Genomic DNA, 18,158 nt, shown 5'->3' on the forward strand with positions numbered 1-18,158 from the left:
GCACGTGGGGTTTTAACGGCTGAAGGCAGAGCCTCTGGACCCCAACGTCAGGTCTGACTGGCCCCAATGCTCACCCTGGGGTCCCTCCCAGCCCTGCCACTCATCCCGGGGTCCCTCCCAGCCCCACTGCTCACCCTGGGATCCCACTTGGCCCCACTGCTCACCCTGGTGTCTCGCTGCTAAACCCGGGGTCCCACCCAGCCCCAATGTTCACTCTAGGGTCCCGTTGCTCACCCTGGGGTCCCTCTTGGCCCCACTGTTCACCCTGGGGTCCCGCCGCTCACCCCAGGGTCCCACCCAGCCCTGCCGCTCACCCTGCGGTCCCACCGCTCACCCCGGGGTCCCTCCTGGCCCCACCGTTCACCCTGAGGTCCCACCCAGCCCTGCTGCTCACCCCAGAGTCCTGCCGCTCACCCCGGGGTCTTGCTGCTCACCCCGGGGTCCCACCCAGCCCCAATGCTCACCATCGGGTCGCTCCTGGCCCTAACAGTCACCCTCACCCTGAGATCCTGCCACTCACCCCGGGGCCCCATGTGTCCCCAGTGCTCACCCCAGAGCCCCACCTGGCCCCAATGCTCACCCCCCAATCCTGCCACTCACCCCGGGGCCCCATGTGTCCCCAACGCTCACCCCAGAGCCCCCCCCCAGCCCCCCCCACTTAACAGCTGGGCTTGTTTCCCAACTAAAAAACAGAAGTAACATTTGTACCTAAATCCTAGAGGTGTTTTGAGGAATAAATGAGTAAATAAAATATGGAGACTTCGCAGAACAATCCTTGGCGAGTGGGACCATCCCGTGAAGGTCGGACGCTCCTGTCGTCAGCATCCTACCTAAGCCACCGCCGCCCACATGGCAGCGCGACGGGGTCTCCCGCCCCGGGCTGCAGCCGCCGCGGCCCAGGCCACGCCGACCGGACGGACAGAGCCTGACGACCTGACCTGGGGTAAGTTACAGACGCCCTCCGCGCCCCAGGTTCCCCCAGGCCATGGCGGTTCTAGAACACGCAGCTCACAGGCCTATTTTTAAGGTAGAAACTGTTAGTTCGAAAAGGTGGCTGTGGGGATTCCCGGGTGGCTCAGCGGTTTAGCACCTGCCTTCGGCCCAGGGCGTGACCCTGGGGTCCTGGGATCGAGTCCCGCGTCGGGCTCCCTGCAGGGAGCCTGCTTCTCCCTCTGCCTCTCTATCTCTCATGAATAAATAAATAAAATCCTAAAAAAAAAAAAGTAAAAAGGTGGCTGCTGTGCCCTAGGTCCCCGTTTCCCTGCCACGCGCAGGTCACATTCCAGGGCAGGAACGTCGAACGCAAACCCTTGGACGGTCAGGGGCCTGAGAAACGCCGCATGCATCCAGAGATCCCGGCCAACGGAATATTCTCGGAGCTAAAATTCATCTTTAAGCACCAGGTCGTTACTTCGTACCACCTGTATGAGCCCCTTTCCACAACACGCAGATGCACCCCTGACCCAACAAGTGGAATTCTGGCCAATAAATCAAAAAGCAGCAAGAGGCAAAGAAGGAAGAGGAGAGATCCCCGCTGTCCCCCTTCCTCGCACGGCAATGAGCCCGGCGTCCGTCCTGCCGGCGCCCGAGCCAGGGGCGCTCGCTCACCTGCTTGGCAGCTGCCTGGCCTGGAGGTAGGGAGCCGCGCGTCAGCACGGCGGGCTCCCGGGGCCGCAGAGCTCGGGGAAGGGGTTGGGGATGGCCGGCAGAGACGAGGTTCTGAGCTGCTGGTCTTCCTCCTGCAGGCGTCTGGGGGGAGAGACACAACCGCGGGTTAAAAGCTGCCGTCGTAAAAAGATATGTAATAATAATAATAATAATAAACCCAGTAAATAAATAAGCTATAAATAAAAAGCTGCCGCCGTCTCCCGAAGCGATCCCATAATCCCGCCTCTGGGGACGTAGCCCAGGAAACTCCAATAGATACCAGGGTACCGGGTTCCCAGCAGGCCTGGCGCCCACGGTCAAGAGGCGGAGCGACCGCGGCGTGCGTCGACGTGTGGACGGGGAAGCACACGTGCTCCACCCTCATAAGGGGACACCTGCCCGAGGAAGGGGCTTCCGACACCTGCTGCCGCCGGGATGACGCCGGAGGACACGGTGCCGGGCGACACAAGCCAGTCACAGAAGGACGGATGGCGCGGGACGGCACGTCGATGGGGCACCTCGGGTCACCATCCCCGGGCTAGCGCCGCGCAGGGTGCTGGGGGCCGGGGAGGGAGCGGGGGGCGGGGGGGCTCCTGGGTCTCGGGCAGAGGCTCCCTCCCTCCCTCCTGCAGGGTGAGCGAGGCCCCGGGCATCACGGCGACGGAAGTACACGCAGCACCTTGAACCGGTTCGCCTGCGGTCGAGACGGCCGATTTCATGGTACGTGCGTTATTCCGCAACAAAAAGTCTGTTTCTGGTTTTTCTTTTAAAGCTGCCATTCCCAGACCCGCAGGGCCCAGATCCCCGCGCTCACTGCACAGCCGGGCCTGAGAAGCACCGTGCGAGACGACGCTCCGTGCGGGACACGTACCAGCCCCCCGCCCCCCGACGGCTCCCCGGCGACGGTGGGCGAGGAGGCTTTGTGAGAAGGAGCATTTTCAGGAGAATGACTCTGCCCAGGGCCCTGGCAGCGAACACTCCTCCAAATGCGTGGAAACACGAGAAGCGGCTTTGCGCGTCTCGTCTGCATCGTGGAACCGATCCCCGTTTGTACAAAAAGGTGGTCGGGAGTGAATGCATCGGAGGCGAGCGCCCCGTGCCGCGTCCCCCCCAGAGCACGGAAGCCTCGGAAACTCCCCGCAGCCCCCCGCACCCCGAGGCAGCGCGGAGAGTCACTGCGGGGCGCGCACCATGCTGCCCACCCGCGGGCACGTCCGCCCAAGACTGCAAGACCCGCGCGTCCTACGACAAGGCCGGGCACCACGGTAACGGGATCAGGGCCAGTTAGGAAAACAGCAGAAGAAGCAGGTTCAAAGTCGAAGCGAAAAACAACCGAGCGTTGCCTTCCGTTTCCTGTCCCGGGTGCTGCGGGCGGCGGCGTGCCCCGGCTGCCAGGCGTCCCCCGGGAGCAGGGCCCCCCGTCGGCACGCGGGACGGCACGGCTGTGCCCCAGGGCTCGACGCGGCGGACACGGCCGTGTCCTGTGGATGAATCCCGCTCCTCCCACCCCAGCCTCTGCCATGACCGCGTCCGGCTGACGCGCTGTCCCCTGTGCCAAGGGCAGAGAGGAGGCCGTGTGGCCGGGCCCACTGTCCTGCACCCCGGCCCCGAAGCACGAACCAGGGACCTCCCGCAGCCCGAGGGGTTTATTGTGTTTTGACTTCTGCAGAAGACACCGACCCCCGATGCTCTAGTTGTTCACCAGAGCTGCTCCCCAGAGGTTGTTCTGGAAAATACTAAAAGCCCAGTATTTAGGGCAGTGAGGTTATCCCATACGGTAGCCCAAGGACGGACTCGCGTCATCGTACGTGTGTCCAAGCGCACCCACTGAACAAGGAGCGCGAGCCCTCCTGCACTCCGAGGACGCCGGGGCCGCCGTGCATCCACGCAGGCCCGCCCACCGTGCCGCCACCTGCCGCGGGACGTGGGATGCACGGCGCAGGGCTGCGGGAAGCGCTCACCAATTTCTCTCAGCTTTGTCATGAACCTACAACTGCTCTTTCAAAAATAAGCCTTTATTCAAAAAAAAAAAAAAAATCCAACCAGACATCGTGCTATGTGAACAAGGCCGGACACAAGGACTCCCCTCGTGGAAGCACACGGACAGGGCGTCCGCAGCAGGGCCACGCAGGCCGCGGGCGCGGGGCGGAGTGCAGACTCCACTGCATGGCAGGGGGCTTCCTTTGGAGCGGTGGAAACTTCTGGAACCAGGTAGAGGGGGTGGCGGCACGACCCTGGAGAGTACTAACACCTCAACCATACGCTTCCGGCGCTGGGTTTTTTGTTACGTGAATTTCACGCTCCATACGTTTTTCTTAAAAATTAAAAGAAAAATAAAAGTGGGGACGCCTGGGTGGCTCAGGGGTTGAGCATCCGCCTTCGGCCTAGGGCGTGACCCCGGGGTGCCAGGATCGAGTCCCGCATCCCTGCACGGAGCCTGCTTGTCCCTCTGCCGTGTCTCGGTCTCTCTCTCTCTCTCTCTCTCTCTCTCTCTCTGTCTCATGAATAAATAAATAAAATATTTAAATAAAAAAGCAAGTCCCACGTTGACTTTACAGCAGCTCCCAAGTGCTGTCAAAGCCAAACTAAGGCAGGTCCCCTGGGGCTGCAGAAAGTCCCTGTTGCACAGGCTGTGTCCGCCCACAACTACGCACCAGGACGGGGACAGTGGGCGAAGGTGCCGGACGTCGGCGAAGGTGCAGGGACGTCGGGTGGGTGGGGGCGAGGCAGCCCCGAGCTCCGCCGCCCGCCCGCCTGCAGCACACCTGCTGTCCTCTGCGGTCCGTGCAGTCCACGCCCTCAGGGTTGGAGGGCCCGGTGGTGGCCTCCTCCAGGAAGCCCTCTCTGCCTTCCCCAGCTCCTGGCGTGCACCTGTTTCCGTCCACGCCCCACCCCCACGCCATGGGTCTCACACGCCGCATCTTGAGCCTCTCAGGTTGGGTTTGCATTCAGACTCCCCACTCACCAGGCGTGGGCCTGTCACTGCCCCCAGGGCCTCAGTTTGGTCGTCGGGGCACTGAGGGCCACCACACCACCCCCCCCGCAGGGCTGCAGTGGCCACGGTGCCAGCTAACAAATGAGGATTAAATAGACACCATACGTAGGAAGTGCTCAGCACACGTGGGAGGTGCTCAACATAAGGCCTCACTTATGAATCCTTGGGTATCCCATATTGGTCACCCCATTTTTTACATGCACCCGAAAGCAAGCAACAACGCTACCTATGCAGAAGGACTGAAGAGGCTAGGCCTGAGGACCGGGGTCCCCTCTGCAGCGGGGAGAGGGGCTGCTGCCCCGGGTGCACGCCCACCCATGCGCCATCCTGGGACTGAGAACAGGCGTTTGGCCCCAACTTTAGGCTCAGGGCTGCGGGGAGCCTGGGCCTTCTCACCCGTCCTCTGCCCCGACTCAGCGGCGGGCACCGTCACCGTGCGCGCTGTGCCCCGTCCTCCCCCTCAAGGCTCCAGGGTCGCGTGATGGACAGACCCCAGACCCACGGAGGCGCACAGCAGGAAGGAACGTGTCTTTCCAGACAGAGCTCTGGGGGGGGGGCTGGGGGGGCAAGGACACGGGGTGATGCTCTGGAAGCAGGGTGGGCGAGGGCTGCAGGGAAGGGCCCGAGGCCGAGGGGCGGCCGAGCACCCCGCACACAGTTGTGCCTGCTGTGCCGCCCCGACACCGACGGCCTCCCGTGGGCCACAGGGGTGCCTGGCTACAGAACCCGGGGATGTCAGACTGGAAAGACCCTCATAGAAGCTTCTGGAAGCAGGGAAAGGACGCGAGATCCCCGAAGGTGCCGTGCTGAGGAAGGAGCAGCCACGGGAACCCCAGCCTGAGGCCCGGGGAGGCAGGGAGGCCTTGGGCCCTGGCCCGTGCCCATCCCTCCGCCCCCACCTGGAAACCCGCGGAGCCCCCAGCGCCCTGGCGGCGGCCTCAGAGCTGCTCCCCCCGACCTCACGAACCTCTGCCCCGGCCGGGATGCCCTCAGCACGCCCTTCAAGCTGCTGCCGTGCCAGCGGCCGGCCCCCACCTCCCGGCCCTCGGGACCCGGTGGGGCAGCTCCACACTCCGTCCCCCCCTGCAAATGTCAGGTGTCCCCTGCTTCGTCCGGGTCAGGACGTCATTGTCCCTGCCGCCCATCCCCGGCACCCGGCTGCCCGGAGGACCTGCCGAAACCCAAGGCAGATGCTCCGCTCGCCCACTCGAACCCTCTCCCTGTGTCTCCCCTGCTACAGCTCACAGGGCCTTCGGGACGGGCCCCCACCTGTCGGGATCGTCCCAGGACGTGGGCGGCGTGCAGAAAGCCGTGCAGACGACGGCGTGTGCCCTGAGGACACGTGTGACCCGTCACAGGTCCTGCCTGCCAGACACGTGCCCAGCCTGCGAACGCTCCTCCCCGCCATCATCCTTACCCCGCCCGCCAGGGACCTGGGTCTGCAGGTGTTGGGGCACGAGGGCTCCATCCTTATCCCATCTGCCAGGACCCTGGGTCTGCAGGTGTTGGGGGGCGGGAGGGCTCCATCCTTACCCTACTACCCTCTAGGGCCCTGGGTCTGCAGGTGTTGGGGGGCAGGAGGGCTCCATCCTTACCCTACTACCCTCTAGGACCCTGGGTCTGCAGGTGTTGGGGGGCAGGAGGGCTCCATCCTTACCCCACCCTCCAGGGCCTTGGGTCTGCAGGTGTTGGGGGGCAGGAGGGCTCCATCCTTACCCCACCCTCCAGGGGCCTGGGTCTGCAGGTGTTGGGGCAGGAGGGCTCCATCCTTATCCCGCCCACTAGGGCCTTGGGTATGCAGGTGTTGGGGCAGGAGGGCTCCATCCTTATCCCTCCATCCAGGGCCTGGGTCTGCAGGTGTTGGGCTGGAGGGCTCCGCGCAGCAGGACATCCCGACACCCGCCCGTCTCATCATCCAACACTTCGGAGGCTCCGTCCATCTCCTGATCCCTCCCCGGGCCCGCACCCATCACTCCCACCGTCTTCCTCTGGGAGTGGGACGACGTTACACGCGGCCCATCCGCGCGGTCACGGGGCCTCTGTCCTTCTGTGCCACCGCACCGACTTCACGAGCCGGCCGAGTCGTCCATCCGCGGATGGCGGAAAGAGAAAACGCACCACGTGCAACGGAGCACCGTTCCGCCGCCAAAAAAGGAAGGACGTCTTGCCACTTGCGACCACAGGGATCATCTCTTCTGCTCACAGCATCTCCTCCCCCACCTGCCCGAGCTCCTACTCACCCTTCAACACCTGAATCCGAGGCCTGCCACCTGCAGGGAACCCCCCTCACGTCCCAGAGGCCCCCCCCGCCAGCCCCGCCACTTCCAGAGGCTGCACCTGCTCCAGGTAACCCCCCGGGGAATGAGGCCACGCGTCCGAGGTGGCACATCTGTGACAGCCCCCGGGGGTGCTCCCAGGCCCCGCTCTGGGCCCCCAACCGACCACTTGGTCGTTCCTTCGGTATTCCGGGATATTCTCTCACGACGACTTCCCCACGAGCAGGTGCACCGTGAGTTACCAGAACCGACCCGGAGCCCAGGTCCAAGCCCGTGGGGCCGAGCTGCGCAGAGCAGAGGACGTATGTCCCCAGCAGAGAGCGGCGGCATCACGTCTCTGCTCTCGGAGACGAGACCCTCCACGCCCCGGGGCCCACCTGACGGCGACGATGTGCACGGGCTGCGAACGCTGCGCCTGGGGGGGCCTCGGGGCCGCGGGCGGCGGCTGGCTGCGGGCGTGCTGGCCGTTCTGGAGGAGGGGCACCGTCTCCGACTGCATGCTGCAGGCCGGGTACAGACTCTCCAGGGACGCGTTCACATCGTTCACCAGGGCTTCCAGATCTACGTCATCCTCTGGGCGTTAGAGGCAGAAGCGAGAAAACAAAACAGAACAGAACTTTAGGAGCAGTGAGGGGTCACAGCCACACGGCGCCCACAGTCAGGATCCAAAACCACAACAGTTTAGACGGCTCGGCGAAGGCAGAGGAGCAGGGCCAGGGTGCGCCCGCGGGGAACCGCCTGCACCGCGCGAATCGGCGTCCGTGGGCGTCGCGGAGGCGGCTCGGCCGCGTGGGCACCGGCAGGACCCTCGGCCTCGCTCACGTGGCCCCGGGGTGCACGCGCCGCAGCACAGGCCGACGTCGGGCCCTCACCGGGCCAATCGGGCTCCACCCTTCCCCGATACTCCAGACGTGACGGAGAGAGCCGAGGAGCGCCCGACGCGGGCAGCGGCCTGGCCCGGGATCCTGGAGGCCCACGGGTGCCGCTGCCGAGGCACGCACCTGCTGCCCACCCGGCGCCCCCTGCCCCCTGCCCCCCCGAGCCCGGGGAGCCTGCTCTCCGCGGGAGAAGGCCCGACGCAGGTGCAGAGGAGCACGGAGAAGGCCCCACGGAGGAGAGAAAGCGGGACAGGTCGTGCCCAGACTCCAGTGTGACCTACTGTCAGCTTGGCCCTGACGCATTTGGGCAAGTGTGATTCTAGCTGCTTCTGTGAAAATACTGGTTTTAGAAGATTTATTTATTTTGAGACGGAGAAGGAGAGAGTGAGTTGAGTGAGTCCGCAGTGGGGAGCGGAGGGAGAGTCAGAGGCTGAGACCCTGCGATCACCACCTGACCCGAAGCACTCGGGATGGTGCACCGACTGCACCCCCCGGGCCCCGCTGTGAGGCCGTCTCTAGGTTACATCAGGAGACTCGGGGCGCCCGGGGGCTCAGTGGTTGAGCGTCTGCCTTTGGCTCAGGGCGTGACCCCAGGGTCCCGGGATCAAGTCCCGCATCGGGCTCCCTGCATGGAGCCTGCTTCTCCCTCTGCCAGTGTCTCTGCCTCTCTCTCTCTCTCTGTCATGAGCAAATAAATAAAAGCTTTAAAAAAATTTAAAAAAAAAAAAGAATCTAAGGTATCAGGACACTCAGGGAACTCAGGGGTCAAGCACCTGCCTGCGGCCCAGGTCGTGACCCCGGGGTCCTGGGATCGAGTCCCGCATCGGGCTCCCTGCATGGAGCCTGCTTCTCCCTCTGCCTGTGTCTCTGCCTCTCTTATGAATAAATAAAATGTCTAAAAAATAAATAAATAAAAATAAAAAAGAATCTAAAATATCCTACTTTGGGAAAAAAGAAATTCCTACTCTGGGGCAGCCGTTGAAATTTCTGTAGCTCAGTCAGCGTTTCATCTGTGTAGATGACAGTCACTTGGGGTTCCCTGATGTTTCCTAAACTCTGTTCAACCATGGAATCTTCCAGGCACGGGTCTTATAAAACCAGCTCCGAGGAAGACTCTTCTCCATCACCATCTTGTAAACCCGCACGACGCTGCGGTATTTCAGAAGCCGCTAAGATGCGACGGAGGCGACGCTCCTCGGTTCCTGCAAAACCCCTCGTGATGGCTCACGTCCTGCGCGTCGCGTGGTTGGTGGCGGGTCGGCCCCGAGCCTTCCCCGTGCGCGCGGGGGACTCCACGGACCTGCGTGCGTCGCCACCCACCCCGAAGGCCCTTCTGCAGACAAGAACCGCCCCCGTCCCCGGGGCACGAGCAGGGCAGATGCTTCTAGGCACGAGTGTTAAGATGGGGGGGATCCACCCAGCGCAGGTCTGACGGCCAAATCCCTTCCACGGGCCGGCGGCCCGGGAAAGCTCACGGAGGGGAAGCGGAGACAACTGCGCGACACCATTCCCATCGCGCGGATGCGGGAGGCTGGATCGGCGGCACAGGTGGAAGTCCAGCCACGCGGTTGTGAATCAAGTTATTAATAGTTATTTTGCTTCCTCAAATGACCCGGCCCCGACCTGGATGCTGACTTTTGTCCCAGATATTTGGGTGGCCACCTGATCCCAGACTCACATGTGCCTCTGGCCTCCCTGCCACGAGCAAGTGGAGGCGGCTTCGCTTCTAAAATAGGCACAAACGCAGCGAAGCCCACTCGCGTCCGGCTCCCGGCGACTCGGGGCGGATGTCCTCCCGGGAGGACCGAGGGCGCAGAGGGGAGCCTGAGCTGGGGTGAGGCTGGCGGCCCGCCCCCTGCACTCCCTCCCTGCGCCTGCCGGCCCGGGCACCGCGTCCACCGCATCCACCGCGTCCACGGCTCTCTAGCAGGCGAGGGAAGAGCAGAACCGCGTCGCACCTTCCAGAAAGGCCGCCTGCCCCACACCCCCGCGTTGCTCGGAGCCCGTGAGCACCTGTCACCTGCGCCTCCCAGCTCCCTACGGGACGCTCGCCCGCGGCCTTGCCTAAGATGCTAAAACCCCAGGGACAGATTATGGAGTAACAGCAGGGAAAAGAAAAAAAAAATCGATGACACTGGTGAGGTTGGGAGAGAACAGGAAATAAATACGTTGGCCTTGTTTCAGGGCCCTGGCCCGCAGCTCCTGAGATCCTTACAACATCCTAAACCCTAAGAGCAACGGGAGCATTTTTTTTGTTCTAATATTTGCTCTTTTTTTGTTCCTGAAATAGCTCCAACGCTTTCATGAAGGTGAAAGGATCATCTTTTGTAAGAACACAGAACATTCTGTTATTCATTACAAGCCCCTTTCTTTCTTTCTTCTTCCTTTTTTTTTAAATAAGACTTTGACAGAGAGAGCGGGAATGCAAGCATGAGAGGAAGGAAGGGCAGAGGGCAAAGCAGCCTCCCCGCTGACACGGGGCTGGATCCCAGGATCCCAGGCCTCGGGATCATGACCTGAGCCGAGGGCAGACGCTGCACCGACTGAGCCCCCCGGGGGCCCACAAGCCCCTTTCAACCGCAGCTGAGTTTATATTAATCAGGTGCTTTTGGGGAAACACCAGATAGCCATGGGCAGGGGGGGGGGGGGGCGGTTGCCAGGGCAACCAGCGGGGGGGGGGGGCTGCAGGTTTGGAAGGGTCAGCTCACTCCCTGACCCTGACGTCGGGGCGGGGGGACGGGGGGACGGGGCCGGGGGCTGAGAGGATCACCGATGAGTTACCCCATCCTGCCGTGCAGTGAAGCATCCAGAGAAAGAACGCAGGCCCCTGGGCTCCGGGGAGCGTAGGTGAGCCAAGGGCCGAGGCCCGCGTGGAAGCCCCGCACGCCTCGCCTTCCTCGCCGCTCGCTCCATGGCACGTGCCCACCCCCGACGGTCCCGGAGCCGCACCCTTCAGGACAAACCAGCCTTCCAGGAGTTCGGCGGTTCACCCGCGTTCCCGGGCTGCCCCGTAAACGACCGAAGCAGTGGGACTGCGCCGTGGGACACGTGCGCCTGGCGTCACGCACCGCCGGGCGTGGGAAAGACCCCGGTCTGGAGGTCGGAGGTGCGGAGTCCGCGCGGGGAGCGGGGAGGACAGCCAGCGCCTTCCTTACAGCCCAACAGGCCCGGGCCCCGCGCGGAGGCCAAAGCTCTCCCGCGGGAGCCTCTGTGGTCGGGGCCTGACCGCCCGGCCTGCACCCACGGCCCGCGCGCTTGCCGAGAGCTGCTGCTGTCCGCCCCCGAGCGATTCCCAGCCCGTGCAGACGTACGGACGCAGGTTTCTGCACACCGGCTAGTCTGCTCTCCCAGATCCCGGCCGCAGGTACTGAATTCTGGGGCCGTACGCCTGGGCTCACGCAGCAGAACGAGCCAAGGAGGCATCACGCTGGAGCTGGCGCGGCCGCGACTCCTGCTCGTGCCAGGGACGGCCGGAAGCTTAGAGGCCGAGCCCCTGACCGCAGCTCCACATACAGCGCAACCCGCGGCTCCTGCCACCTAGAAAATCAGACCCAACAAAGCTTCAGTTCAGGGCTTCCTACGGGCAGGATCCGAGGCAGGAAACACCCGAGAGCGACCCGCCCGCGTGTGCCCGTAGACGTAGACGCGCAGCTCCGGCCTTCCCGCGTCCACGAGAGAAACTTGGTTTTCCGACCTTCGTGGGAAACGGCACCTCCCGCCTCCTCCCACTCCCCCAGACAATCGCGACTACGGACACTGGCAGGGTCTGTTAATGGAGAAAATCAATATCAAAGCAGCTGATTATTTCAACGACCCGAGAGACGCGCTTGGAAAGGGGCCCTGCCCACGCCTTTTGGAGCTGCGGGGCCGAGGTCAGCACTTAGCAGGTCTAGGCAGACTCCGGAGCCGCTCGCCCCATCCCAGGCCCCATCCCAGGCCTGAGGCACGTCCTCCCCAGGCACCTGGGCTAACCGCCATGGGGAAAAAAAATCAGTGTTTCAGGAAAGAGCTGCTGAAATCCTAAGTCCTGCCTGGAACGACAGGGGATTCCCATAATCCCTTAACCCCGACACTGGGACCAGGCTGCACCGGATGCCTCGCACAGGTGTGAGCCCGTCCTGAGTGCACAGGGCCCGGAGCCCTCCAGACACCTGGGTGCAGGCAGCTGCTCCGCGCGGGCTCCCCCCACCCTTGCAGGCAAACCTAGGAAGTACCTTAGGCACTCGCATTCCAGCCCAAGGCTCCCCCTGATTCCCCCACCCCCTGCTCCCCTGTGTCCCATGCTCCCCCCCACCCCATCCTACCGTGCAGGGAATCCTACCTGATTCCCCCACCCCCTGCTCCCCTGCCCTCCCTTGCTCCCCCTCACCCCCTGCTCCCCCCACATTCTCCACAGCCCCTGCTCCCCACTCCCCACTCCCCCACCCCCTGCTCCCCTGCTCCCCTCCCCCCACCCCATCCCCCTGCCCCCCCTTGTTACCCCTGCCCCTTGCTCCCCCTCACCCCCTGCCCCCCTGTTCCCCACAGCCCCTGCTCCCCCGCTCCCCCTCACCCCCTGCTCCTTGCATCCCCCACTCCCCCCCACTCCCTCCCACCTGACCCCCCTGCTCCCCGGCCCCCTGACCTCACTCCCCTGCCCCCCTGCTCCCCACCCTCCTGTCCCCCTGCCCCTCCCTGCATCCCCCACTCCCCCCCACCCCCACCCCCCTGCTCTCCCGGCCCCCTGCTCCCCTGCCCCCTGCCCTGGCCCCTGCCCCCCATGACCCTTGCTCCCCCTCACCCCCTGCCCCACTGTCCCCCTCCCCCGCTCCTCTGCTCCCCCTCACCCCTTGCTCCTTCACATCCCCCACACCCCCCACCCCCACCCCCTGCACCCCCAGCCCCCCGCCCCACAGGTGGAGCACAGCCCTCCGCCCCCAGGCAACATGCAGTCAGGGACATCTGGGTGCCTGGACTCCCGGGGCAGCCGGCTCCCAGGGCTGGAGCCCAGCCTGCTGGTCCTTGCTATCCCACGGAAGCTGAGGAGCTCCTAAGGGCCCCAGAGATGAAGAGGTGCGGGCCGCGGCCTCGTGCCTCCCGGCCAGGCCACAGCAGGGGTAATTGAGCGCGCCTGCCGCCGGTGACAGTGACGGGGTGGCCTGGGGGGGCTGACATCTGAGCCCTGTGTCCACATGCCCGTAGTGGCTCTCACCCCCCGCGTCGCGCGCTTACCCTGCGCCCCCGCACTTCGCATCACTGGCGACTGATCCTCAGTGATGGCAGGCGCGATGACGCCCATCTAGCGGTGACACAAAGGATCTGAGGCTCAAAATGGGGTCAAGGTCCCACGGCAGCCGGCGAACAAGCCCCAGTGAGAGGGCCCGTGTCCCTTCCTTCAGAGGGTCAAAGTGCTCCTTCCGACAGGGGCGCCCTTGGCCACGCCCGCCTGCCGGGATGCTCAGCTGTCTGGCCTCTGGCCGCCCTCCCGCCGCCGGCGCGCCTGCTCACACGCGGCCTCCTCCACGACCCGCGGAAGCCGCGGAGTGGACGGCACTCCTGGGGGCCGACGGCCTCCCGTGGGGACAGAGGCCTAGCTCAGGAGAGGAGTCAAGGGTCACTTGCAGGAGAGAAATAGGCCACCTGAGAAGGGGTCAGGACCAGCCAGGAGGCAAAACAAGAGCTGGGAAACCTCCAGGCCACGGAGGTTGGGGGGGGGGGGTGACGCGGGGACCCTGGGGCTGGCTTCTCGGGTGACTCACGGGTCACCCCAGGAAGACTGGCTCGGGCAGGTCCAGGGCCAGGCTGCTCATTTCCTAGGTTGCACCAAACACGGCCCCCACTTCTGACAAATGTCACATTTTTGCACAAACACGTATGTTTGTCCGCCGATCCTGGGGCCTGGGCGACAGGGAGGTGTCCCGACCCACCGGCATTCGTGCCGTGATAGCGTGCATCTTACGACGGCGCGTGCAAAGCTCAGCCACAAGTGGACAGGACCCCACGGCAATGAGCTGAGCCCAGGATCCCTCGCAGTGTGCCCACGGCTCGTCCCGCGTCTCTCAGAGCAGCTGGTGGCCTGGGCCAGGAGGGCCTGAGGCGGGCGGGGGGGGGGCTGCGGGACCACGTCTCCCCCCTGACAAATCCCTCCTCTTACCGCCGGGGCCTCGGGGCGGCCCAGAGCACAGCAAATACCCAGAGGGAAGGGGACAGCACGAAGCCCAGGGCAGCCCTCAGGACCCGGTGCAGGTGTCCCGGTGGCCAGACGACACCTCCTCTACCACCAAGCAAACAAGCACCAAAAAGTTAAGATAATGATTAATCGCTATTGCTGGACTTTGATTCCGACGAGATCTGCTTGTTTAATCTATGCTTCCGAGAGCTGTCAAGTGGTTCTATTCCTGGGCCCCGCCCCGCCCTGCCCCAAACAGGGGAAGCCACTCATTTCACCCCGTGACTCCGCCGTTCAGTGAAATTCAAGAACGGGGATCCGACGTGCGGTGGAGGCCGCCTGCAAGCGGGTCTGTCCAGACCGTGCTGTTCCGCACGTGGGGCACGTACGACACGGGAAGAGCATTCTCCACCCCAGAGAAGGGACGGCCCGGCCCGCACGGGCCGAGGACCCGAGCTGCACATCACAGGCATCGGCTCGGACGCAGCGGTGCGGTCTCTACCTGTACGACTAGGACACAGCTCGGGGGCCGCGAGGGGAACAGGAACAGACGCACAAAACATCGCTCCAAAATCACAAAATTAATCGCATCTCTCTCTTTTCCGAGATTTACCATATTTCCTCTCCAGAGCTGGTCCGGACCCCTGACTCTTCCATTAGGTCACAAAGTGGGCGGAAGCTGGGCGCAAGACACTATGTCGACAGCTGGTCATTCTGGAAGGGGCTCCTTTTCCGTCAATCCTTAAAAAAAAAAAATACTAGTCCCAAGAACACTAGAATTGAAGAGGAAAAAAAATCCAGGTCACAGTCCAAAAGTCCATTAGTCGTAGTGGCTAGCACTGCCCTCTTTTTAAAAAGGCGCGTTTTTAAAGGTAAATTAGACACCGGGCCGTCTTTATTAGTCCCATTCGGCGTTAGCACTCAGTTTCCGTGAATTTAACTCCGTAAACGTAGAATCTGTTCATTCCACAAATATTTACTGAGCACCAACTGCACAGCTGGCCCTGTTCCAGGTGCTGGAAATACAGACGCCGACAGAACAGACAGGCGTCCCCGCCACCTAGACCTAGCGACGTTCCTCCGGCCGGCCCTGGAAAGGATGAGCCCCCGGAGACGTCACGCGGCAGCAAGGAAGGAAACTTCTTACCACTTCTGGACAAATGAGTTCTGCTGCCGAGATGCTGAACCTGCTCCGGGGGCTGAGGCAAGGGAGGGAGGGACCAGCAGAGGGGCGGCGGCGGGGCGGGGCGGGGAGGGACGCGTGGGGTGACAGCAGGTGACCGAGGGCCAACCCCGGCGGCGTCCCAGGGGCCAGACCCGCTCCGAGCGTGGTTCATACGCTCACTCTTGGCGGGAGGGGAAGCATCTGAAGACAAGATCTCCGTTTATGGGTGAGACAGTCAACCAGAGGGCCCTGGGCCCTACGAAGAGCCCGATTTCCAAGGCAGCGGGACGGGGAAAAGCATTTCAGGAGAACGTACCAGGCGATTCCCAGAAATGGCACGTCTCCCAGAACTGAAATGCCCGCGAGAGAGGAGCTGGCCTCCCAGGATGTGGAGGGAAACAGGGTTTCAGCGGAAAGCCGGACGCGCCAGCTGGGGCAGGGGCGTCTGGGCGTCCGGACGTGCCCCTCATGAACCCCATGAGTGGGGGCACCTGGGCAGCTCTGCTTTGCACCGACGCTCCCGAGACCCACGTGGATCCACCCTGAATCGGATCCCTCGGAGTCGGGTCAGGGAAGGTGCGGTCTTCACCGAGCGCTTGTTATCCTTACGACAATCATTTCTCAATGGGAAGAAATTAAGCGGTCCTCTCCCATCAACGGCCCAGGGGAAGCGGGGACGCCGGGGCCTGGGCACGAGACCGAGGGGAGGCCCGGGGCGGGCTTCTAGTCTCTCTCTGCGTCTATGAAGATGATGACAAACGGCAGCTCCCGAGCGGCCGAGCACCCACAAGGGCCGCGCCCTGGCTCCCGCTCAGCCCCGGCTCCCCTCCTCTGACCCGCCGCCACGGAGCGGGACTCACAGATTTCAGATGAAGACGTCTCGGCTACCCAGACGTGGGCTGGAGGGTCGTCCTCCTCCAAAGCTGCACATGTTGCCTCCTTCTTCCGTCCTAACTTTCTTTCATGCTTTTCCTTCCTCCCCCCTCACTGCACTTGAGCTTCCAGAAACCCGGAACGTCATGTTCTTCCACCTTTGCTTCGCTACCTAACGTCACACCTGGCACCTAGCAGGTGCTCAGTGAGTCCTAAGAAATGGGAGTCAACAGCCTCCACAGAAGGAGCTGTAGAACTTTCTAGAAGGTCAGCGGGACGGAACTCCCCAACTCCGGTGGCGGCTCGGCCTCCAATCCTCTGGTTCCTTGGAGGAAGGCCCACCGGGCAGGTTACACACAGGCCACCGCGTGGATTAATGGCACGTTAATTCCCACGAGGGATGACGTGCGTCCAGGAAGGAGGACCACACAAGAAGCGTCACCCAGCGGGCCGGGGCTGTGCCCACGAGAGCCTCCCGCCCCGTCAGGCCTACCGGGGCATCCCTGAGGTCACGGGGAGGGCAGAAGGATGGAACCCCGTCCCCATCCAGGAAGGGGGCCGACGCCCCCGCTCCTCCCTGCCCACCCGTGCTCATGCTCGGAGCCCTGGCCTCCCAGGGGAAGATGCAGTTGCCTCCATCAGAAACGTCCCCTCGTTCCCGCAGGGCGTTGCCCAGGGAGCCCCTGGAACACAGGGAGCGGGGCCGGGTGGGAAGCCGGGCTCTGCACTGGGTGAGCCCCATTTCCACATGGAAGGTGGAACGAGGCACGTTTCACATCACGGACTCCCTGCGGACTCCCTGCTCGCATCTCCAAGGAGCAGACACTTCACCCTGGACGGAGCCTGATTCGCTCTCCCCCTGGACAGGCAGCGCCCTGCGTGTGGCCAAAGAGTGCCTCGGGGAGGCCGAGTGTGCAAGGACACTCGCTGGGTCTGCTCACACAGTCCTCGCACCACCTGCCATCGCGCCCATTCCACAGATTAGAAACCGAGGCTCGGAGACGTGACCACCGCCCCCCACACCGACATCACACAGCTGCCGGTGGACCCACAGGTCCTACCCTGCTGAGGCTCGAAGGCCAACGTTCTTTTTAGGATTTTTCCAAAGATCAAAAACCAGAAACGAGATCGCTCGTCTCAAGGAGCCTAGAAATCAATGGGCAAGACAGACACGTACTTGGCAAACTCTGAACCGAAACCGAGGGGAGATCCAAAGGGAAGCAAACCCACTTAAGGGGCAGCGGGGAGCATCCAGGGAGGAGGCCGCGGCTGGGGGCTGGCGCCCATCACCTGCGGCAACAGGAGGACCCCAGGGGGTCTGAGGAATGGAACGGGCGTGCCCAGAGCATTTTCAGGATAGAAGCAGCCAGCAGCCCCTCGGAGAACGCGCGGCAGGCTCAGTGGGTGGGGAACGCGGACCGGTGTCCATGCACCCACCCCCGGGCAGGCTCAGGGCCAGTACAAAAGTCCCTCTTGGCCAGCACCCAAGGCAGGATCAGCGGGTTTGGACCCCGGGTGCGCCCTGCAGGAGGTGGCGGACAGCGTTGGAGCCACCAAGCGCCCAACTCCCTGACACGCTCCGATGTCGGCGGGTCGGAGGATCCCGGGGAGCATCCACCGGACACGTGTCCCCCCACCCGCAGGTAAGAACCAGGAGTCCGGAGAACCTGCTCCGAGGGTGGAGTAAGTCACGGTGGGGCACCCGACCCCAGCCGCATCCTCAAACGTGACCCCTGTAAGCTAGTTGAGTGGCTTCTTAAAAAAATAAATAAATGAATAAAAACGACTCATTCCAAAAAAACATTCACCTGGAAGGGCTGGTTCATAGGTTTGTTCGAACAAAACAATTCAGGTAAAGCGTAATGTGATGGGGCGAAGTATACTGGACTTGGGGAGAGTGTATCCTGGTTCTCCACCGAGGGGAGGCCGACGGACGCTCTCTCATCACTGATCTGTATTTTTTAATTTTTTTTAAAGATTTTATTTATTTATTCATGAGAGACCCAGAGAGAGAGAGAGAGAGGCAGAGACCCAGGCAGAGGGAGAAGCAGGCTCCATGCAAGGATCCCAGTGCGGGACTCGAACCCGGGTCCCCAGGACCACGCCCTGGGCTGAAGGCGGTGCTAAACCGCTGAGCCCCCCGGGCTGCCCTCATCACTGATCTTTATAACGAATT

At 63.2% G+C, this 18,158-nt stretch overlaps 1 protein-coding gene across 1 annotated transcript in view; it reads right to left on the minus strand.

The window, feature by feature from the left end:
* Nucleotides 1-18,158, minus strand: part of GRB10 (growth factor receptor bound protein 10) — a 154,222-nt gene that overhangs the window by 48,897 nt on the left and 87,167 nt on the right. The window contains 3 exon segments of the mRNA XM_055300820.1: nucleotides 1,609-1,655; nucleotides 1,658-1,749; nucleotides 7,296-7,491. Of these exon segments, the coding sequence (XP_055156795.1) occupies nucleotides 1,609-1,655; nucleotides 1,658-1,749; nucleotides 7,296-7,491 (335 nt within the window).

The sequence above is a fragment of the Nyctereutes procyonoides genome, unplaced genomic scaffold (genome assembly GCF_905146905.1).
Source record: "Nyctereutes procyonoides isolate TBG_1078 unplaced genomic scaffold, NYPRO_anot_genome, whole genome shotgun sequence".
NCBI classification, from domain to species: domain Eukaryota; kingdom Metazoa; phylum Chordata; class Mammalia; order Carnivora; family Canidae; genus Nyctereutes; species Nyctereutes procyonoides.